This window comes from Astatotilapia calliptera, chromosome 12 (genome assembly GCF_964374335.1).
Source record: "Astatotilapia calliptera chromosome 12, fAstCal68.1, whole genome shotgun sequence".
NCBI lineage: Eukaryota > Metazoa > Chordata > Actinopteri > Cichliformes > Cichlidae > Astatotilapia > Astatotilapia calliptera.
Window position 1 is genome coordinate 27,761,295 of NC_137433.1, and position 24,381 is coordinate 27,785,675.

Here is a 24,381-nt window from a genome sequence, read left to right on the forward strand (position 1 = left end):
ATTCACAACTAATTTACTTCTCTGTCATTGCAGTGTTTTGACATCTCAAAAGTTTTACTGAGGGATTCTCAGAGTTTGGAAGCAAACAAACTTACTGTCAAGAAACTCTAATCAGAAAGCACCAATGGAAATTTAAAAGAAAAGTGCACGCTCAAAGTACCTTAATACAAACTTAAACGAGGAATCTTATCCATCTCAGACACTTCACTGCCCCTGAGGGCTGCTTACCAAACTGTGAGGCAACAGTGCCCCCTGTAGGTCAACGGTGAACGTGCACCTCAATGATGTTCAGTGAAGTTACACTTTTAACCAGCCTTGTTTTAGCCCCCCAGCTATCTCCTCCCACAAGGGAAATTGTGTAAGTGGATTTAAATAAATTAATACCTCTTCTGCAAAGCCTAGGGAGAACACAGAAGAAAACCACAAAAAAATAAAATAACGTACCGCTGTTGCATTCACAAAGATAAAGCAAAACACATATTTTTTTCTGGCTAACGCCTATAGGGCCGCATTTAAGATGACAGCAATTTGAATATGTCATGCCTAATTCTACGTTCAGACTGAGCCGACATTCTCTAGGGTCTGAATACAAAGCAGTGTGCGAGAAAGACACTTGACTAGTCAGCTGGAACACCACTATCCAGGCTGTGGGGATAATCAGTCTCACCATTCTGAGACAAAAACTGCTTTACAAGAAACCGTTCAAGTGCCCAAAGACCAAAAATCAATTTTTAGTATCTGTGCCAACAAACAAAAGTCGTGTGCACCACTCATAGTCGGCAGAATACATTTCAAGTATTTCTCAAAAAAAATAAAATAAAATAAAATCAACAACATTTCACTAAGTATGTGTTCATGTTTGAGGCTGAGCTTGTTAGGAGAATTAAATCATTAAGACTCAAGAAAATGTTTCAATTAAATCTCAAACTTCAAAGGTTGAAAATCATTTAATGTTAAAAAGACACTGTCTTTTGAGTTCTGATTGCTTCCACTACAGCTACAGAGCTCTACCTCTCCCAGTGGAAAAAGAATAAATGAGTGAGGGAGGCTCATGAGGTCTCAGTTATCAGAGTAAGTACATGGTTTTAGCTAATTGGGATCCAAACAAACTCTGAATAAAAATAAATAGAAACAGGAAAATGCTTTGATAGAAAACAAAAAGTCAAAACAATATGTAGCTCATGCTTCTTGGAGTTTTCCTTTAGAAGAGAAAATATTTAAGGTTAATTAGATTTCTGCTTAATTATTTGTCCTACTATTTGTGGGTAAAACTTGCCTATTAAGAATCTTAATGAAGAAACTCACTAGTGACCTCAATAAGGCAGGCGCCGAGACTAAATCATATTCCACCAGAGCTTAGATGCTGGGCATTCAAACAATTCAGTGCTGGTAACAAAACAATGCCCCAACACACTGACCAATTTCAACCACACAATAAGTCTCTCAAGAGAACAAAAGGACCCACGAGGTTTCTGATAACAAGCTCCCTGATCTCTGATCCATACACTACAGTTACCCTGGAGCTAGATGCAAGTCTACCTCTGGGTCAAGACAGAGACCAGAGGGATTAGCAAAAGAACAGAGAAAGACTGATGGTGCCTCTTAATTGACATTTACAAAGAACAGCTCTGTGATCAAAGTGCACAATAAGTCTTGGAGCAAATAGGATGTTTACAATAGATAAGTAAAGCTATAAGAAAAGCAGACTGTCTGTATGTGTCCATACCTCAGAGTCTTCACCCTGGAGCCCCAGCTGGAGGACAGCACTGGGAGACTTCAGTCTGGCATGGCTGGACTGAGCCATCTGCAGGTTCAACTGCCAGCCAACATACTCCAGCTGAAACACACAAACAGAGTTTTAGAATTAACATAACCGTAAAAATAAAGCCTCACACTTCAGTTTAATAACTGCCTCAGGCAGCTTTTCAAAGACTTAAAAAAGTGTTTTTCCCATAAAATAATTGCTATTTTATTATTACTTCTGCCTCATCCTCTTGGTACTTTTGACCTGATTTTTTTATTATCCTTCATTTCCTTCTCATTGTTTTTCCCTCTTTTTTTTTTTTACTGTTTTATGTTTCCAAAGCACTTATTAGTCAAATTAATCAGCATTGCACTTTTTTTTCCAAAGTAGTTATTACTAATTTAGACTTTTCAATATTTCATCTGTTCGTGTTAACATTTTGCCATATTGCTTTGTTACAAGGACAAAGGAAAACTGCTATTTGCTGCATGGCCACATTTGTGTAGACTTTTACTTTATCCCTTCATCCAAACTTTTCTCCAACAAAAGTGAAAAAAAAGACGGTCTGCGTGATGTGATGTGAACTTGTAAAACTTGCAGCGTCTCCTTATACCAACCTCACCAATTCCCCCACCTGCTTGGCTGATTTAATGACAGACACTTCACCAGTCAGCTGAAGCAGTGTGATAGATTAGCAGCGGTGAGTCAAGGCGGGGCAGTTAAGTGTTTTATGATGCAGGGAGAGGCCATAATAATAAACCATGTGTGACTTATTGGTTGTGGATGCATCACAGCACAGGTGTGAGGTGGGGAAGGACTGAAATACGTTTATTTATACTGCAGAAACATTCAAATTAGCAGGAATAAACATTACAACTCTGCGGTCGTTGGTCTTTAAGTTTCTTTACATGTAAAGGAATAAATCTGAATACATTTAATAAACACCTGCATATTTTATTATCTTGCATAAGATCGGTCAAAATAAATGAGCATTCTAATAGTACATTACATAGGCATTGCTTTTTAACACATTTCTGCTTTTTCTGCTTGATCGTCAGTCAGTTTGCTCATTTTTAGATAAAAAAACAGGGAATGAAAGGAACTGTCCCGACAACCTCACATGAAGGAAAAATTCTTAATTCTTAATTAAAACAGCAAATAGCCCATTCAATCACACAACAGCCAGTAGCAAGCATAGAGATTAACTTGAGGTCCTGTTCCCACATGTGTGACATTTATATTATTTTGGTATTTAGTTCTCACAACTATTTAGATCGCTGGGGTGATGCGGTCTGTGATTATTTGTAAGACCGTTGCTCGTTTCTGCTGTGCATTCAAAAAACTATTTACTTAATTTGTCAATCATGACACACACACGTATATTTGACACGAGCACTGAGCTTACAGCTACATCTCGCAGTTATTTTCCTTATTGATTCATCTGCTGATTGTTTTGTCGTTTGCTCTGTAAAATGCCAGAACACAGTGGAAAATGTCATTTATAATTGCCCAAGGTGGGATCTTCAAATGTCAGCTTTTTGTCCAACCAACCAAAGATATTGCATTTACAATTGTGATATTATCAGTGAAGAAAAAAAAGAACCAAGTCCTGATATTCCAGAGGCTGAACTCTACAAATTCTTTGATACGCGCAATTAATTGCTTAATCAAAAGCGATGCCAGTTAACGTTCAGTTGGTTGACTAATACTTGTAGCTTTATTTTTCACACCCAGTTTTGATATTGAGCAAGAAATAAGAAATTTATGGCTTTATGTTCAATGAGCATGTGGCAGAAATGACAAGATGCCTGCTGAATAGAAATGGTGTGTATGAATATGAGACTCAATTTAATCTCAAATGTGCATGTGAGACAAAACATATTAATTTAATTATTACAGTATTAGTATAATTACGACTCTATTCTCAAGGATCAATAGCTGTCACATCCTTCCATGTATAAATTCATTAGGGAGCGAGGGGAAGATTTGCCAGACACGAGCAGGTGAGACATATAAATGTCTGACAACAGCAACGGCCCCAGCATAATGTGACTGATGTGTACATGCTGAGTATTTATTCCGCGTTTGATCTTAATTCCCTCGTCTCTGAAAGGAATGCTGTTTGAAGTGTCGCTCTTTAATCAAGTTATAGAGCGAAACAAGTTTAGAAATTAATGAAACAACTTGTGTGAGCTTTGAAAGAAGTCTTTGTAATCCATATGGCTGGAAAGAATTCACACAAAAGCAGGTCAGTCTTAATGTGGACAGTCTGATGCTTATTTTCAATTCAGTATCACATTATGAATTCAATAGAACTCGACTCGCGATGAAAATAAAATAGAACGGGCGGCTTTGGGTTTTAAAGACGTTATAGCAGGTGTAGTCAAAGTTCAGGTATATCAACACTAATAATGTTCCCAAAAGAATATTACACTGTGTACAGTGTTGCTTGCTTTTACTGTTCCTCCACAGACTTACTGCAACTGAAATTTCTCATTTACACCAGCACAGGCACAACTGGTGCATGAATGACAAGAATAACTGGTTTACAAGCACTGTAAACAAGCAATGTAGTTTCTGCATCAGTGGTAAAACTCTTGTTTGGATATATTGTTTGTAAAACATAAATAACAAACTGTAAAGGGTTTGCTGTGTATATTCTGCTAAATAAAAATAAGCAGTCTGATGCTAACGAGGACAAAAAAAACCTTAGACTGTACCTTCTTCGGGGCAAACAAATTACATTTCAGTTTCTCCACCAGTTCGGGTCCAGTAGTTGCCCAGGTCTGAGAGAACACCTCAGCCTTCTCTGGGGTTAGATGGACCATCTCCAGCTGTTGTTGCAAAGAGGCTGGCTTTACATTATGATACACTGCCTAGTAAAGGTGATGAGAGAAGAGGACAGGATGTGTTAATCAGCATCAAATGTATTCATTTATATCGGGTTATTGTGCAGTTACAGTTATAAAAGAACAATCCATTTAATCTAATACCAAACACAACATTGGAAATACAACTACTCGCAACACAACAGTGACCCCAGGTGGAGAAATAGGCTCACTGTGTGATTCAAAAGCTACAGTACACACTCCATGCCAATCTCCTCATATTAAGATATTTAGAAAATATGCAAAATGTGCATCATTTGAGTCACTTTTTATGTGCACTGCAGGAAAAACAATGTGACCACTCACTTGCTCTAATATAAAGGCAGAAGTTTCCAAGACTAGGTTGAGAGCATTTTTATCCAATGAGAGAGCAGCCTGGAGTTTTTCCTCCTCTTCCTCACTGAACGTCCGCTCTCCCTGTGTAGAAAAAAATCCAATGCAATGTAAAAGCATCCTGAAATAATAACTAAATATATGAATGAAAAGACACCGTCTGCTTGACAATCAAAACATTTTCAGAATTAGCTTTAAAACACAGTATGTGGGTGTCAGTGTTAATCTGACAAGTCTGACAACAACAAAGGTTTTCCTTGAAAGGAGCTTATATTCATAAGCAACATACAGTATTAATCTCATGTTACTCACACTAATGTTTTGCTGCGCGCAGCTCCTCTGCTGCCACTCGTGAGTGACAGTCAGTTCAGTCAACAAACAGATTTTTATTATAGTTTTATTTTGGATATTTTTAAAGCAAAATGTGGAACATTGCAGTATCACAATTACCAAAGTTAAGTCCTTGTCACTCTGCTTTCTTCAACTTATCCAATTCAGGGTCATATAGCAGCTAAAGCCAATGTCCTATCTCAGTAGTCATAGGGTAAGAAAGGAGGTACATCCTGGATAGGTTGCCAGTTTATCAGGGCTAACATTGAGAGACAGAGAGAAAACCATTCACACCAACGGCCAATTTAGAATTGCCAGCTAACCTAACATGAACATGGCTTTGGAGGAATCCAGAGTACCTGGACATAACCCACAAAGCAAGAACGTCACAGGTTTGAATGCTTCTGAGTTTGCAAGTTCTCTCTGGGCCTGTGAGCCAATGGTGCTAACTACTGTACCACTGTGCCACCAGTTAAGTAAATAAAGCCCCTAATCTTTATTTAATGTGGATGGTAGGTCATGGATAGACTGAGGCTTGTAGCAATTGAAATCAGACATGCAAAAGGTTGAAAAACTGCTACTGTATGAATAAAAAACAAAGCATAAACTAACAAGGAGTTAAAATATTCATTCTAATTTCATAAATATCAACAAAACAATTCATCCGCTAGGCTGAATTGCAGCATAAGAACATTAAATAATATGATCGCCTGTTGATACATGTCAAAATATCTATTTCATTAAATATTATTATTTTAAAAAGTTGCACTGCCTCCTATTAGCACTTCAAAAAAAATAAAGAAACCACCCAAAGAGTCCCTTGAATAAAACATTTAGTTTGACGAGTCAATCTTGTGACAAACCAGAAAGATTTGCAGATCCAGGTCTGCATGTGCATTAATTAGAGTCAAGTGTGAGCGATGCTCCAGTAAGTCTTTATGCATGCACGACAGCTGTGCTGCGAAGCCTCTCATCTTTGGCACAGATAACATTGTGCAGTCTCCATACCTTCAGATGAAGCTTCTGTATGATGCGGGAGATCAGTCTGGAGAACTTGTTCACATCAATTGCATTGATGAAAGTCACTGCTTCTTTTATGCTGTTTAAGAAAAAAATAAGAGTCACACGTGTTAATGACAATGATGTAGGACATTCTCAGATCTCTTAGTCAAGTATCTGAGTTCAGGGCTCAGCATGAAAGATGGTTCTCTCAGACTGTCATTGAATTTCAAAGGTGCTTCTAACTAAAAACATAAAGTCCTGATGGTTTTGTACCAAAGTAGCAGATCTCACAAGGTAAAAAAGAACATCAGCTGTAGTGTGAAGAGTGCATAGCAGCGTAAAATGAGGCTGTGTACTACAGAGTGAATGTAAAATTCTGGGACAATACTAATAATAATGTGTTTTGATTTTATTGTAATTTATTTCATGTTTTTAAGCCAGACAGATGCATGAATGATTCTTGTAAAAACTGAAATTTAAAGGTCTTTCATTTCTTCATCACTACATTTGAGCATCTAGCTCAAAATTAAAATTACGCACCTACTTCGGTTTACTAGCAACATATCAGTAAAATCACTGGGTACAAAAACAGCATCTTAGAGAGACAGAGACTATCAGAGGTAAAGATTGGCAGAAGTTCACCAATCTCCACAAAGAGAATCTGGAGAAATCTCTGTGCACGAGGGACAATTAAAAACAGGCGTGATTCTGTCATAGAAATCACTGCATGGGCTCAAGAATACGTCTGTGAATGCAGTTCCCATGCCATCCACAAATGCAGATTAAAGCTCTAGCATATAAGAAGAATTCACATGTGAAGATGATCCCGAAATGCTGCTATCTTCTCTGCGCCAAAGTTTAATTCAAATCGACTGAGACAAAATGGAAAACTGCTCTGATGAATCCAGGTTTGAAATTCTTTTTGGAAAAACATGGACGCCACATCATCTGGGCTAAGAAGAAAAGGATCAATGAGCTTGTTATCAGCACTAAGGTCAAATGCCTGCTTCCCTGATGGTATGTGTGTGCATATGTGCACCGGCAACTTGCACATCTGGAATGTCTAAACCCATATATACCTTTCAGTGCTGAAGGGTATATGCTTCCATCCAGATGATGACTTTTTCAAGGAAGGCCTTCTCATATTTCAACATGACAATGGAAAACTGAATACTGCACTTAATACAACAGCACGGCTTTGTAGTAAAAGAGAACTTTCACCAACTGAAAACATCTGGAGCATCATGATTTAGAAAATACGGCAAAAAAGTCTCAGGACTGTTGAGCAGCTAAAATCCCAAAGGTCAAACAACTTGTCTCCTCAGTTGCCAGATGTTTATGGACTGTTGTTATAAGAGACAATACCATGAAATTAACTTTCATGAAATAATGAAAAGTCTTAGTTTACAAATTTGATTTTTTTTTCTGTTATATTATTCCCAGATCATTTCCCATTGTTTTATTTAATACTGCACAATATCCCAGATAGACAGACATCTGTGCATCTATCTATGGTTGAGTGCACTGGCTCCTGGAAGAGATCTATCCTCTTGGGCTACATGGGCTAAAGGTTATCACAGAGTAAAGCCTGATGGAAACGGGAATATTAAGACTGTTACAAATACAGATAATCAATTATTTAAAAATCCAACATGCTGAAATACTGGCTGATATTTTTTTTCATTCAGACCCACTAAACATAAACATATTTCCCTAATTTTTATAGTATGTAGTTATTTATGTACTCGTTTACACTCAGTTTGGCTCATTTGTAGTATTTGTATTTCTTTCCAAAAGGGAAGTTGCAGAGTGCCCTCGGGTGGACCAGTTATGCAACATCAACACTCATAATATGGTTGAAGGGTGTTTCAGCAGTCTCTTCTTTACTCTTTCAATGTTAATTTATTAGTCGTTATAAACTGCGATACTAATAGACAGGCTGCAGATAAACCAGCCAGGCTATGTCCGTTAGAACCATTTTCTCAGCGATCCTGCTTCACAACCAGATTCAAAACCTGCAAGAAAAATACCCCAAACAGCATAGTAGTGACACCACATCCCCTTATTGCAGGATTCAGGGGTTCAGGCCTTTTTGTTTTGTTTTTGTTTAGGGTTTGTTTTTTTAAATCTATCTTGATCGTAAACTGGCCTTTTCTTTCATCAAAAAGTTTAAAAAATATATTTAAATCTCTTGCAGCTATACTACATATAGTAACAGAAAGTCTAAATGGGTAAAAGTTTTTTTATTCAAATCGATTACATGATATGATTTCAACTGTCTTATTAAGTGGTTTAAAGGCGGCCAATACTTCTGCCCAGTTTCAAGTTATAGTAGTTTTGTTTTTTAAGCATAAGTAACTTTAAGTAACTTGTACAGACTTAACTCTAAATATATCCTTGTGGGATTTTACTTAACCCGGCACCCCAGTAGTATTTTTATTCTACAAAGACACTGCTTAAGTGTCATTAAGTCATTGTGCGCATAAGTTCGACCACTGTACCAAAGTATGACTCGTTTACTCCAGCCCACCAACATACTTGCTAATGTTACCATACCAGACTGAGCAAACGTGTAAGGCTAAAATGGAAGAAGGCGCATTTGTGCAATTCAATCTCACCAAAATGTAAAAAAGATAAATATAGATACCCTTTGCTAACATGTATTAATGCAACAAATTACAATATCGACTTTCGGCATGCCTTCGTATGCTACAGGTAGCTCAGGCTTTGCTACAAGATAAAATGTCGTTACATGTAATTTTTTTTCACATGGGGGGTCCCACCTTTGTGTTTCTTTTATAATGGAAGTCATTGTAGTCTGCGTCCTTAAAAATAGTGTTTGAAGAATTGAAATGCGTCAAAGCCACAGCAGCATCCTCACACTGTTGACATTCCGGCTTCCTGTTGTCACAAGACAAGTCATGTGACCGTCAAAGCTGCGCGGAGATGCGCAGTCACGGCAGAGAGTGGATCCGCGCTGGCTGCTGTTAGCCTGCTGGATGGAGGGAAATCATTTACTTGCATTAAAAAAAAAAACGAAAACTTACTGCTGACATTTGTCATCATGTCACTTTCTGCAAAATAAAGTTTCTGTGAGATTTTGTTTTGCGTAAAAACTGCGCACAGTGAATCTCTAGTCACTACGGAATCAGCATTGGACAAATCAGTGCCTGTCCTGCAAGAAAAGCGCTAAGAAAAAAAAAGAAAAAAAAAAAAAACCGGCAAAAGCACATAAAATGTATTTTATGCTTTACCTGACATTTACCAGAACAAATTTAGGGCTCTGCTGGGTTTTTTTTTTTTTAAACCTCCCCCTTGCAAATGGACTGTTGTTCTGATAAAAGCCCAAATACAATCATGATAATACGTCATTTTAGTTTACTGGTTTTAGTTTTCTGTTTAACTTGTTTTTAGGCAATAAAGGCGCGACATACTGGATAAGAAGGTTTTTGGGTGAGTTTTGTATGTTTTTGTCCCAAATTTATTTTAAATTGTCCATTGCACTGTTCTTTTTCTCCACCTCCGTGGTTTAAAGTTAAGATTTGATAACCCAAAAATGTTTTATGAGTTGACTTGACAAAAGTACAGTGGATCTGAGAATTTGTAATAAATGTTAGGCAGCATATTTATTTTAAACATTTAGTTAAATGTAATGTACCACATACATATTTAGCCAAGTATCAGGGGTGATTTGTAGCAGGAGGAACAAGTGTGAAAGGGAAGGTCTAGATGATAGTGAGACTTCTTGTGATAGATGGTTTGGAGACAGTGGCACTGACAAAAAGACAGGAGGCCGAGCCAGGAGAAACCAGGATAGGGTGAGACGGAGGCAGATAATCCACCATGGTGACTCCCAACAGGAGCAGCTGACATAAGATCTTTATAAAAATGAAGTAAGCCAAGCACACAGGTTTCGTTTTGACGTTTATTATGTTGAAAAAAGAAGAGAAAATAAGTCATATACACACAAAAATTAAGAGCATCATTTGGTAAGACATGGTGAATCTTTGAAAAATACTTTGCATACAAATAAAAGAAAAATCATTTCATATATATTTTTCTGTCACACAGCATATCTTCAACATAATAATCTTCTGTACCCTAAATCTCTCAATACTGTACTAAACTGGTTCCAATTTTGGATTCGAAATATTTTTGCTTTCACTTCTACTTGACTGATTCTCTTAGTCTGGAAAAAAACAAACTCGTAAGACTGCCCCAAAAGGTCACTTCCTGCCACGCAATTCTCTTTCAAGTAAACACTTTAGCCGATTCCAGTGAGCTGAAAGTCATGAGCCAACCTTCAGTGAGGCGTAAGGAATGTACCATTCATAAATAAATACTTACTTTTACTTCAAACTGAGAAAAATAACACAAGAAGAAAGAGAAAGCACACGTACAAGGAGTGTCAGATCACACAGTACCTTGAAGATTTATAGTTTTGATAAAAGTTGGTGAATTGAGGTTGTGGTAAACAGATTGCATCACTGTAAACATTGGCTGACATCTGCAGGTTCGGGATCTCGCTGCCACTATTTGAAGGAGGGTAAATTTGGCACTTTTATGCTGATGTCACCAATGTTGATGTTTCTGGGCATTTCCGGGAGGTTCATGTTCTTTACAGCTGATACGGCACGAGCGGGCGCTCCTGCAATACCGGCCTATACACACACACGCACAAAAAACACACACAAGGAGGGTTGATAAGACAAACCAGTGAAGCAGAAAACATGCCGTTACAGGACGAGACACTGAAAAGTGAACACTCGACACACACAGTGCTAAACAAAGTACTAGACAATCAACTGCTGACAAAATGCAAAAGCACTGACAGCTCCTGAGACAGACAACATGTGCAAATGTACATTCAGATGCCTTCATAGCTTCATACGCACATGCATTATTTTTCTTATTTTCTCGAGAATGATTGGATCACAACCAGAGCCAATTATGCGTCAACGGTGAGGACATACTGTACTACACCATTCACTGATTTTGAGCACTACTTCACATTCATCAAATGGACAAAAGGCAGCATTGCTTGGAAAGTGAACCCACCGGACTCTTGAGGACCGATAAGGTTAAAATGGAAGGAGAGAATTGGGTAAAGCAGAAGAATGGATTTTGATATGAAGACGGTAATGATGTTCGGATAGATAGGTGGGTAGATTTCAGAAAATGTACAATGTTTGCTTTAGGAGTAATAGTACAGGTGATACTATACCTCTAGTGAGTTGAATTACCTCTGGGAGCCTACACATGACAGTAGCTAACATTTTTCTGTCTAAATACATATGAACAAAAAAAAAAAAAAAAAAAAAAAAAAAAAAAAAAGTGTGTCATTTGCATGTGTGCTGTGTTAACTACTGATGATAGGAAAAGGCTGTAAGCCTACTAGCACTAAACTACAATGGGAGATCTGTTTTCAGTTACAGAGGAGGCACTTCACTCTAACACAATGAATCTCAATGTGAAATTATATAAGAGAAATTGAGCGTTTTTAAAGGGAAGAAACCAGCCAAGTATAGTTTTTATGATCAATAACACAGATCTGAATACTGAATGATTTGATGTTTTTGTCTCAAGTACGAGCAGACATTTGAGAATCAGTGCGGTTAGAGAACCCCCAGCTGAATCTTTGGAAGACAGACCCAAAAATGACCAAAAGGATAGAAAACTGCATGATCGCTGCCTCGCTAGAAATGAACACCCTTGTAAATAATTTCAGAGCCTGACACGCAAGGTACGCTTGGAATGGAGATTAATCCACTTCATGTTTCATAAGGTTATTTCAATAGGCTGTTTGTCTTAGGGGGTGTCCCTCCCTCTGCCAGGAGTCAAGGAGACTTGTGTTAGACGGAAAGATAACCGTGTCGTTAATCGAAAGGAATGCTGAGCCAGCAAATTGGCTCGGCATTAACAGTGAAGGATACTTTGTTGCTTTGCAGCAGGTCGCCTGAAGGCCTGCTGTGCAAATCCATTATAGTGGGTTTTTAATAAAGTACTGCGTGACGAACACACACAGAAATAGCAACGCCAGCTTCGTGTCACATAACTGCAGTTTGATTCTGTGCTTCATGCAAACAAATGAGCCTTTTGAAAAACTCACCCTGGGCTCAGTCTCGTTTATAAATGATATCAGTGTTAACCTGTAATTTAGCATGTAGATTGAAAACCCCGGGAAACAAATGAGTTACTTTTGTCTTCTGGCTCTGGTAAAACATGTGAAAAATCACCTTCCAGCTTCTCCAAAGCTCGCTGTGCATGTGTAAAAACAATGTTTCACTGTTTAAAAAGGGACATTTTTGCTAGAAATGTTCTTGGCTTGGACTTCTATTATTATATTGTTTCTGCTGCGCAACACACAATCCTACAGTAAAGTCTCGAGCCACCCCTCATTTCTTTATATTTTGCTTCCAAGCAAAAATTGGTGTTTAACAATAGTTCTCCGTGCTGCACCTAGATCCCATTTTCCAAATAAAAATAGAACTCAAGACTTTTTAGCGAATAGCCCAGTATACAATCCCAGACAAACTGCACTTTGGTGACCTTTAGAGATACTAGTTGGTTTTACATAGACAAGGTAAAACATTTCTTTGTTTCTATCTATGCAAAGCTAAGTTATCCACCTGCTACATAAAAACCACTCACACATAAAACTTGTATCTTTTTATTTTGTTTTTTTATTAGAAAGACAGCATGCTACTACATCTCTAGACTGCAATTTCAACGACCGCGACCGTTTTTGTTCCTGATTAAGGAGGGAAACATTTTTGGGTCTGCCACGAAAGATTCCTACTGTATGTTAGTGACGTCACTTTACTTCAACATGGAGGGCCATATGAAGAGACTCAAGAGGGTGGGGGGGGTGGGGGGGTGGTAAACTGCAGTTAAGGTTACAGTACTTGGTTGTAAATTTAGCAGTACCTGTGTCTACCTGTCCTGCCTGGTAGACTGAAAGATAAACGTCTGTAAAGAGAGAGAGAGAAAGAGAAGAATGGAAAGAACTGGACAGGGTCAGGAAAAAGAGGAATGAGGAATGTTAAAGCAGATTAAAGTAATTACAGTTTATCTCCACAGAAAAAAAGTGATAGGACCTATCATACACCACAACTGTAAACTGTATACTACAATTATGTATAGCTGCGAAATATAGAGATATTACGTGACAAGAACGTGCGTTTTGAAATGCGATTAATATCATAATCGTTCCTTGCCAGTCGTGGAGAAGAACGGCTCGTTCCTCGGTCTCCAGAGACTGACCTATAATAGAACGGTGCCACTTTCAATTAGCATCAGTGTGATAAACGAACTCTGTGGTCTACGATAGGTCCAAGAGGGAAGAGACAGAGCAGCTCAGATGATCGTAGAACAGTAAAAGATCTGCTTACAGAAGGTCAATCGAAAAGGAAGAGTCTGTCTGCTTAAAATCACGAATGCAGCTCAGATTATTAAAAAATATATACACTTTTTTAAAAAAAAGAAAAAAAAGGAAATCTACTGTTAGAGCACACAATTAATCAGCCAGTTAAAAACCTGAACATGAAACCCTTCAGTTTGTCAAGGAAGCAAACAAAGTAGAAACAAATTTGTATGACTTTGTGACTTTCGCTGTAAGAGTAAAACAGGATTTCACCAAAACTCTGACTCAATGCTGATACATTACTGCAGCGTGCTGCAAGTACTTTGGAAACAAAGGGCCAAATCATTAGTGCAGTTCGATTTTAGGACTATCAGATGCTACAATCCACATTATTTTGCAAATAAGTGATTTCATAAAATTGTCTCTGGCTGTCTGTCAAATTAAACTTTTCAATTCGTAAAATGAATGTTTCTCTGCTAGCAAAAGCTGTGTGCAAAGCAAAGCAATGTCCTTGCATAGAGCAGTTATCTAAGCAAGGACACTGGCTTGTAGATGCAAGAAAACAAGTCTGAAAAGCATTTACTACAACACGGACAGCGCAGAAACTTCACATTCTCTTCTAAAATAAAGAGCATATAAAGACACAGCCTGGAACCAGCATATTTTCACTACTGTATTTCAAATATAGATGATATGGCTGATTTTATGGTCACTGAATCTGGAGGTGCTTTGGAAAATGGTACAGTTAAGTCTTCATAGAAATGGTAGAAGTGATGACTATGGCTGTATAGTATACTGAGAGATACAGGAGAGAATATGTTGAGTCTTGATCTGAGTTGAGAGCAGTGCAGCAGCAGGAAAAGAGACCAAAAAAGAGCACAAACACTCAAGAGTGGGTAGGGAGCATCCACAAGGTCACTGGAGAATAGCATGCAGGGTGCAGCATACACACATGCCTGCATACTGTATACACCACCTCAGAGTTTGGCGGTAGCATCAAGACATACAGTTGAACTGTCAGGGTCACGCTTACCTCAGACTTCTCCATCTTGTTCTGGGCATCCACCTGCGTGATGATTTCATTCATGTTGGTCTCCAGGACCATCCCACCCATTACCATCTCGGCCAGAATGTTGTGGACCTGAGAGGAATTACCGGTAGACGTGAATCTAATCGTCACGCAAAACTTTTTCCTCATACTGCAGCATTACAGTGCTGTGAGAAAGTCTTGAGACACCCCTTATTCTGTGTATTGTTCTGTATCAACATGACATGTCTCGGCATGGTGTGTGGGCCTGGATAAAGAAATGGGAAAAATCCAACAAAGACCTGACTGATACATCTGGCCCTTCGCCTGATCCATCTACTGTTTGCCAAAGCCTCATCGGAAACAGTCTGAATGCAAGGGTGGCTGCCATGAAGCCATTCATAAGGAAGGAAAATGTGGAGAAAAGACTGACGTATGCCAAACTGCACAAGAACTGGACTAAAAATCAGTGGCAACAGTTCTGATGGAGTGATAAATCCAAATGTGACATTTCTGATTCAATTCTCATCAATATGCACAGAGGTGCAACAGTGAGTGTCAAAAGCCATCTTTAAAACACAGAGGAGGCTCTGTGACGGCTTTGGATCTTGACAAAATTGATGGAATTTTGGACGTAAAAAAATCACCATCAAATTTTGAACCACCATGCAAAATCATCTGGAAAGCATTCAATTAAAAGCTTTGGTTGTCCTCCAAGAAGCCTGGAGAATTATTGCTGAAGATTCCTTAAAGAAATTCAAAGAAAGCTTGTCTAAGAGAGTTCAGGTTGTACCAAATATCAATTTTCAAAGCTGTTATTGCCTCACATACTTCATTTCCAAGTTTGCACCCATTTCCCATTTTCTTTGCTAAATATAAAAGTAAAGTATGTGACCTTTCTAAGTGTTTTATTCTTAAAATAACAATGCAGGGATTCTTCTGGTTTTTGTGGCTCCCCCTTAACCAAGTTTAACCAGAACCAAAGCAGGATTGCCTGAATTATCAAACAAAACAATGAGGGTGAATAGACAACATTTGTAGCCAAACTACAGTTCAATCTCAATCGGTCCCCTAAACACTGAATTAACTATATAAGAACAAAAATGCCGCTACACAACATGTTATGGAACAAGGCAGGTTATCAAATTTTGTACCATAACATGAGTCACTAATGGCTACAACTGATTTCTGATTTCATAGGAGGTCGAGGTCGTTCCGAGGCTCAAACAAATGGTATTATAAACATGTTACATCACAAAGAGACAAATGAATTTATTACCTTGTCGACATGGAAAATTAAGTCAAGCTCACAGACGTTCTCAAAGCACTTGTCCAGCGTTTCCACAAATACCTGCAAACAAAATAGAAGAAAGGGCTTGTAGACCTAAAGGAACACAGTCTGCAAGAAAGATCCTGAAAGCACACCGACAACTATGGTGAAAGAGACGGTGGCATTATTGTTTTTCCCAGGCTTTTACCTGGATTAAGTCTAAAATTCCTAGTTCGCTCTCTGAGGAGTCGACACAAAAGACAAAGTACAATGTGGCGTAGTGTCTGTAGATCAGCTTGTAGTCTGATCCTCCAATCAACCTGAAAAACAAGAGGCAAGAAAACATTAGAGAAATTGCTCCTCATGAAATATATAATGAGGCCTGTCAGGCATGCCATAGAAACTACGCTCTACTATACACTTAGATAAGGGAATCTTAATGTATGCTAATCTTTTGAACGTACGCACAAGGTTCACGGGGAGTTTAACACTCAGAGAGAACTCTGAACCCTGAGAATGACCTGATTTAACTAGTATGAAGTAAACACAGATAAAGACGTGAAGAAAAATAACAAGATCTTTTCAGTTATTATGAGTCAGTGTAACGGTAGTACACAACATATACAAGCGTGAAAAGATAGAAACTGGTAGTGGTTATTCAGCCTCTTGCTGGGTTTGATAAGAAATCACAGTTTCTGTTAACAACAGGAAATGTAGGAACTCTCCCTCGGTATTATGCAATTATTAAATAAAATGAGTAAATGAAATTAGTTTTGGGTTGTGGGCTTTTTTATGCGTTTGTTGTGCTCTCCATTCAGTGACTTGATTCTTATTAGGTTTTTTTGCTACGGATATTTTTTCATTACCCTTCAATTTTGCAAAGTGTAATGAGACAAAAAAAAAATATGCAAGAGCAACTGCGAGCAGTGGTGTTTCACAGCTCCACGCCTAGTTCCTCATTCATGAATGTTAAATGAAGATCAAACGAACACCGTTGCTATTGATTGCCATTCATACAGCCCTCCGAGCTTTCCTTTGGAGAGTGAAATTAAGTCCTGTAATGTTGCGTCAAAGTCAATTATCTTCTGGAGTAGATTACTTCCACTAAAGCCTGCTTCTTTAGCATTTAGACACAGTCGCGTATGCACAAACAGGCTCAACCGAGCAACCTCATAACTTACATTCCTCCTTCGAGGAAATTGCAGACATTCTCATCTCTTTTTGAGACCAAGTGGAAGGTTTCCCTGATGATCTGTTGCTCTGTGTCTTCATTCTGGAGGACGAATTAGGAAACAACAGGCTGTTAAACACAGCGACAGTAAACAACGTGATGTTTGCCCACTTAATTGCTTCCAGTGAGCCAGTTCATTACTATTAGCCAGAAGACTGGTCTGACAGGATATTAATGGTTCCTCTCACCTCTCCCTTTTTGTTTTTTTATTAAATACGTGTATTCCTAAGTAGCTAAAAATAAAAGATTTATATAACAAACACATTTTTCAAAATCAAATATACAATACCCAGAGGTCACAGAGGCTCTTACTAAACCATGTCAGGGAGGCTTATCTCTGCAAAGAGATGAGATTATGTTCAAAGCATTCAATATCCTTAGGCATGTTTGAATGAATAAGGGAACAAAAATCTTCTTCATCAGATTGTTCTGTCTTTTAAATCATATTGAGGGCTCACAGAAAGGATCTAAAAAGACAGTCTCTGCGCTGTCAATACAAGCTCAACAACCTTGCTAAAAATCTGCTTTACTGCAACTCTAACAATGACACAGTCTCACCAAAGGGTGCTAACGTCCTCTCTGGATCTTTAACAGTTCAGTGAGTAAAGGGAGAGCAGAGGGTGACCAGTATGCAGCTGGCTAAAAATCAGTCATGTGATGTGCAGCATGGGACTTAATGATACAGTCACAAAGCAGAGCAGAGCAGTGAGCCTATTGCAGAAACAGCAGCAGCTTTTAAACATGTCAGAGTTTGAGAGTTTCCCCATCTGGTTACATGAACCTGCAAATCTATTTGAAATTCTGGAGGTTCACAAGCAGCAACACAGTATAAGTTACATTTAAGGACCAACAGGAGGCTAAATAAATAACACGATAATATATGTTAACATATTTCATGTGGTAGCCAAACATACCAGAAACCCTAAGATTATAGAAGGAGATTTTTAATTACTAGTATTCAAATTTTAAACCGTTAAAAATATTACCAGGTGAAGCGATTTTCCCGTTACGATACCGAGAAAATCGTTATCAATAACGGCCACCAGAAAATATCTGAGCCCTACTCACCTTTTTCAATCCCCCTCCACCTGAGGACTAACCAGTTATGGTGAAACCACACCCACTGTAACAATTGTTGGAAATTGATATCACCATGGTGACAAATGCAAGTCAAAACAATGATCAAAACTACATATGATGGTCCCTATACAGCATTTTCCATTATGCAGTAGTTAGTATGCCAACGGGGGGCCAAAGAAGGTCAGCCAATGAGCCTGTGACACAGGACATGGCTGCCTAAGGCTCACTGATGTACAAAGAGTGCAAAAAAGATCTACTACAGCACAAGATGCTGACAACCCTAATGCTGCCTGTCATAGAAAGTTGAACCTTTATTTGTATGGGGCCTGTGTAGCCACAGACCACCACAGAAACCACCAGCAATGAGATCAGAACAGAACAGTGTAAAAAGGAGAACTGGTCTGAACATTTACACCACATGTGCCATCAGGTCTGTGTTGCATTATTTACCTGTGGAAAGAAGGCAGCCAGTTGCACTATAGGAACTGGCTTGCCAGCATAGCCATTGTGTTATACTCTGTGCAACATCCAACTGGGAAACGGTGGCTGGCAGTTATGTTTATGCTACATTAACAGATAGCGTATATCCTTTCACTGCAACAGTTTTCACTGATGCAGATGTGTTATTCAGCAGAATAATGTGCTCAGCAACACTGCAAAAAATAACTCTGGAATGGGAATATGACAGAGGTCAGCGTCACTGTGCTTGATAGCACAGGACACCTTCAGAGCTGTTTTGGAGGTCAGAGCTGTTTTGACAGCCTGGACGAAGGGGAGCTACAAAATATTAGGCAGGTGGTTTTAATGGTGCAGCTTTCACAGTGCATGTTCATCCACCAGCCTCCACTCATGGGTCTGCACATCTCTCCTAAAGCATGTTTTAGCACATTGTTACTTTAACACGAGAACCACGACGTCCTCATCAAAAAAAATAAATCATAAAATAAGCAAAGCAACTTTTTTGTAAAAGCAGTAGCACAAAAAAAAAAGTCTATACTGCTACGTAAAAGTTATGGCTTACTTACTGATGATGAATGAATTATATATAGGGAGAATTTTTATGTGCACATATTTCTCCCTCCTCTCAGACTGGACACATGCTTTGGGTTTATGTCTGAGCCAGCAGGCTGGCTTTAACAACCAGAACAACGCCTCTTCAGCTCTGCCACTCAACGCAGACACACACACACATATATAAGGCACAGCCACACTAAGACAAACAACATACCGAGGCTTAACAATAAACTCTTATCAATTAACCGAGTCCTAAAGATAGTTTTCACAGTCAGTCGGATGTGTGAAATTGTATATGCAGCCAGCCTGTAAGCCGACACCTCAACTGGTAACATAACAGATGGCATCTACATGGACTACTTCTAATCCAATCAATTTGTGTTTACCCTCCTGAAATACAAACGCATTAATGTCCATCTCAATAAATAATTATGCAACATGGAAAATGAATCTGAACAAATATTTATATGGTTAAATTCATTTGCTGCTTTCTATTTTGAAACCCCTTTTAGAGATTCTGCTTTCTAAAAATGATGCATACATAATGATGAATACATAAAACAAAGAAAAGCGCCATATCAGCAGACTGGAGGATCTGTAATGAGGATGCCAGACTGACTAATCAATCAAATTACCACTTGGTATATACTTATGTTTTTAAATACAGACTGCTGGGTGATGCCCATCATCTGTTTTCTTAAATCGAATCTTTTCGGGATGTTGTTCTACCCTAAAAACATTCAGTTATCTAGACTGAGATCAAATCGGAAATCTGCATTTATGAGTTCCAGCTGAATCCATCTCCAGTGCTTCTAAATCCACTATTGAACAGCGCAACGAAACTCACATGTGAAAAGCAGGTGCTTGGAAAGTGTGCAGAATTTTTAAGCAGGTTCAACTTTTTTCTGGCAATTCATCTGTTAATCAACTTTTGTTTGTGTGTGTCCCCAATTTGTCCCCAAGAGTTCATTCAGGGAGCTGGACCAACGCATGTGCAACCTTGTTATTGTGATACCTACATAAAAAGAAGGCGGCCGTCTTGAGGTATAAATCCAATTATAAGACCAAGCCAGCACAGCTCACACAGCAAATGACATTACATAACCTGGCATTTGTTCCCTGTAGCTTTTTAAACAGAGCAGGTAGCCTGCTTTAGTGATGCCAACTTACAGGCAATAATCTCATGGCATCAGTGATGGTGATGGGATGGACTGAGCACGAGTCACTCACAAGGGCCACAGCTATTACAGTCATGTGACACAAACAGTAAACCTGCTTCGGGCTGTGCATCACACAGACTGTATATAGGCTGCATGAGATTAGATTTAATAAGCTAAGTGAATAAAACGGAGCTCACTCCTGTTCACGCAGCCTCAGCGGGAATGTGATAGCCTCGCTTCGGCTTGCACACGTTTAATTATTCATAGTTTTAAAGGCCAGCGTGGATCAGAGTGGCATCTTATAGCCTACATCAGTTTGAAACAACTGCACATTATTGAAGTACCCACAGCTTCCCATTCAAACAGTGTGCAGCACAGTGTCATTAATGCTGACAGTGATTGAATTTTTTTAAAAGTGTCCTCAGCACAGCTGTACAGCTTGTGATATTTTTTTTTAAATTAACCGTTTCCACGTTGACCCGTGAATCTTACATATGTGCAGCAAATAAATGAAAAATATTAAGAAGAAATTTTCACTCACATAATGTTCGTAGAATTTAGAAAGCCTTGGTTTGCCGTGGTTGTTGAATATTAAAATGGCTTTTATCATGATTGTAGCGGATCAGAATGAGGCGGGGAAGAGAAAGGGATCAGTCTGCGAAAGACTGGTGTCCGTCAGCTCCGGTGAACCCAGATCTGAGCGGGATTCACGGCTAAAGCCCGTCTCGATTTAAGGTTAGTAAACGGAATAGCTTCGAGCTACACTCTGCTACTCCTTCATCGTCTCTTTACGGAAATATTCCACGTCAAGGACCAGTCATGCTCTCCTCCTCCTGCTACAGCAGCCGAGATGGCTCAAACTTTGCTGTGGGTAAATGCAAATCACGGGGTTAAAAAAAGAAGAAGAAGAAGAAGAAAGAGCGTTTATTGATTTGTTCCTCATTCTAAGAGTGATTCTCTCCACATCCACTGGGGTCAGCCCAAGCATTTTCTTAATCACTGAACTTATTTTACTGTGATCACCATTTTTAATATTAAGTTGATGTTTCTTCATCTTCTTCATCTTAGTGGAACTTAGATTACCCCTAAAAAGTCCTGAAAACTTATTAGAGTAACTTTAAAGGTAGGATAATATTCATGACAGTGACATCTTTGGCCAGTTAACCTAAAGCACATATCTCTGGACAATGAGATGCAGGTGGTCAACGGCGTCACCAAGGGGGGCGTGGCCACTGGCCAGCCACCAAGATTATCCTATGTTGCTAATAATGTTAATAAACGTGATTACAAGAGAGCAGAAGGCACCCAACAATCAATCGATCACTTAAAAAAGATTATTATGGATTTCAAATCTTTTATCTTATTTTCATCTTATTTGGTTAAATGTTGGTCACTATTTTCAGTGATATCAGCTTTAATAGCAGGAAATTAAGTAGGTATATAATAAGCTATATTTGACAACAGCATAATAAAACTAGAAATTTTGTTTTTAGTGTGCCACACCAATATTTTTAGTGGCCCCCAACTAGCCACCCCAATGAAAAAATTCTGGAGGTGCACCTGGGTGAAGTAACTAGAGGAAATCCACCCAAGCACCCGGGAGAGCATGTAAACTCTACACAGTTTCAAACTAACCGTCTTGCCATGAAAACACAGGACTAACCCTGAAGCACTGAATGCCAAATGAAAATTTTATCCAAAGTTCACAAGGTTGATTATCTGGGAATATTTTATATATTGTTAGTGCATTCTCCAAAAAATTGCATTTGGGTCTGGTGACATTAGAGGAAACGTGATGAGGTCACAAACACTGACCAGGTTAACAAAGGACCAAGAATTCAATCATCAAATTTCATGACGATATAAAAATATGAGATATAGCCATGCTCAAGAAGACAACAGTAAAATGTGCTGTAGTCTTGTTTATGTTCTTAGTTAAACTTTTAACTTTGAAGGAACATTATTTGAAATTATAAACATAAGAATTTTTAACATTTGTCAGTGTTTGGAAATGTTGCCTCACAACTTGGCACACATTTAGCCTTTGTGTCTTTATACAAGCTTTTAATGTTTCATTTAATTTAAACATGTTTTTAATCGTTTTTTGGTCCATCCATCCATTCTCTTCCATTTATCCACATTTTGCAAAGGGGGCTGGAGCTTATCTCATCTGTCATAGGGCAAGAGAGGCCAGGTAGACCCTGTAAAGATCACCAGTCTATTGCATGGTCAACACATTTGTGCTTAATTTTATGACACAAACCTTTTTGATTTTGTGTTAGAAAAAACTGGTTTAAAAGTAACTTAACTCTAAGGCAACTTGTTTTTTAAGTTAGAAATTCCACATTTTTCACAGGATCACATCATTGATCCTGGCCGATTTCAGTAATATTTATTATAGTAAACGTTAGAAAATCTGGTCCTCTAATGGTTTTTATATGGTTTAATGTAAACATCTGCATGAAAAATGCTATGCAGTCTAAAGTCCTCTTGCACTAAAAACACAAACTTGAACGATGATTTAGGCAGCCAGCAACTGTTTTTTGTTGTCACCATACAGCATACAAAAAGAAGGCTGTCTTTTAAAAAGATGAATTTACAAAGAAAACTCAGCATTGTAAAAAAAGACAAACAAATGCAGTCATATGAAAAGTTTACACCAGATGCTGTGCAGTCCCATGAAAAACTGCGTTCACCCTTATATTATAAAAGAGTAAATAGCAGCCAGGTGCTGCTAATCAAATGCAATTCACTGACTGATAACCAATAAGTGTGACAACCTCTATAAAACCAGAAGTTCTGGCACTTTGCTCCTCTGGAACATACAGGTTGTGTGAACACTGAATGTTAAAGTTCATAGTAGAAGAATTAATAAGAGACTGAAACCTGATTGAAAGAGGTCAACACCAGAAAGCTTCTTCTTTCTATAAAAAACATGGCAGCACAGCTTATGTTTGCAAAGCTGTCTCTGAACTTCTGAAGGACGTGACCGAAGTGCTGATGTCTGTCATATTTCACAGGACCACATTTGGCAAAAAACAAGCACAGCTTATCAATGCAAACACTTCATACCACGTCAAGTACAGTGGTGGAGGGGTGATGATTGGGTATGTTTTGCAGTCATGAGACCTGGGAACCTTGCAGTCATTGATTTGACCATGAACTCCTCTTTATAAATATCTCTATAAATATACATATGAGGCCATCTGTCCAAAAGTTAAGGCATGGATGAAACTGGGTCGTGCTACAGGACAATAATAGCAGCAGCAAATCTAAACCAGAATGACTGAAAAAGAAAAATCAAGGTGTTGCAACAGACCACTGAAGGTACAGACCTCAACTTGGCTGAAATGCTGTGACAGGAGAGCTGTGCATAAGCAAGTGTCTGCAAACCTCAATGAACTGAAGCAACATTGTAAAGAAGATTGGTCAAAATTCCTCTACAACAATGTGGGAGACTGACAGTCATACAGAAAACAATTCCTTCAAGTTATTGCTGCCAAAGGAGCTTCTCGAAGCTACTGAATTCTGGAGTGTTTTTGGGGTTTTTTGCAGGGTTTTGGGGGGGCTTTTTCCTCAATGTGGGCAGCTCCACCTTGGTAATCAAGATTCAAAGTTTCAGCCACAAGGTGGAGCAAAACTTCATTTTACAATGCTGATGTGGCAGCTCAGAGGAAAACTTGGCACATTGTGATGCAAAGAAAGTTCTCCACTCTTGGTTCTAGTAAACACGAACATGATGCTTCTTCAGACAGGTTGGATTTTCCTCTAAAGTACAGATATGTGTTGAATGACAGAAAACAAATGCAGAGTATTCCTGCTGGAAAAACCTGAGCTCAGCCATGGATTTAGACTCTAATCTGAAATCAAAGTAAATAAATAAAACAAATGATAACAATTAAGTTTTGTGATAAAATTAAAAAAACAACAACAACAATT

General features: G+C 38.5%; 2 protein-coding genes across 4 annotated transcripts in view; both read right to left on the minus strand.

The window, feature by feature from the left end:
* commd10 (COMM domain containing 10) overlaps positions 1-9,406 on the minus strand; it is a 69,808-nt gene extending 60,402 nt beyond the window's left edge. Inside the window, exons 1-5 of the mRNA XM_026186316.2 lie at positions 9,081-9,406; positions 6,304-6,394; positions 4,939-5,049; positions 4,465-4,620; positions 1,727-1,837 (exon numbers count right to left, since the gene is read on the minus strand). Of these exons, the coding sequence (XP_026042101.1) occupies positions 1,727-1,837; positions 4,465-4,620; positions 4,939-5,049; positions 6,304-6,394; positions 9,081-9,109 (498 nt within the window). The 5' untranslated portion in view covers positions 9,110-9,406. The remainder of the gene's footprint in view (positions 1-1,726; positions 1,838-4,464; positions 4,621-4,938; positions 5,050-6,303; positions 6,395-9,080) is intronic.
* An 802-nt stretch (positions 9,407-10,208) lies between these two features.
* On the minus strand, positions 10,209-21,307 carry ap3s1 (adaptor related protein complex 3 subunit sigma 1). 3 transcript variants are annotated; one of them, XM_026188143.2, is made up of 7 exons: positions 20,984-21,293; positions 17,139-17,230; positions 16,166-16,277; positions 15,967-16,038; positions 14,694-14,801; positions 13,225-13,266; positions 10,209-10,958 (listed from the first exon to the last, which is right to left on the minus strand). In XM_026188143.2, exons 1-6 carry the CDS (start codon positions 21,050-21,052, stop codon positions 13,231-13,233), a joined length of 489 nt encoding a protein of 162 aa, XP_026043928.1. In that variant the 5' UTR covers positions 21,053-21,293; the 3' UTR covers positions 10,209-10,958; positions 13,225-13,230. The 3 variants fall into 3 exon arrangements, with proteins under 3 accessions (XP_026043928.1, XP_080164916.1, XP_026043927.1); XM_080308790.1 differs by having other exon boundaries at positions 13,225-13,304; XM_026188142.2 differs by lacking the exon at positions 13,225-13,266 and having other exon boundaries at positions 20,984-21,307.
* Between the last annotated feature and the right edge of the window lie 3,074 nt (positions 21,308-24,381).

Coding starts and splice junctions, on each gene's coding strand:
- ap3s1 (XM_026188142.2), bottom strand. CDS start 21,052: ATGATAAAAGCCATTTTAATATTCAACAACCACGGCAAACCAAGGCTT. Junction 17,231..20,983: donor CTAAATTCTACGAACATTAT/GTGAGTGAAAAT, acceptor TTCGTCCTCCAG/AATGAAGACACAGAGCAACA. Junction 16,278..17,138: donor AATTTCCTCGAAGGAGGAAT/GTAAGTTATGAG, acceptor CTTGTTTTTCAG/GTTGATTGGAGGATCAGACT.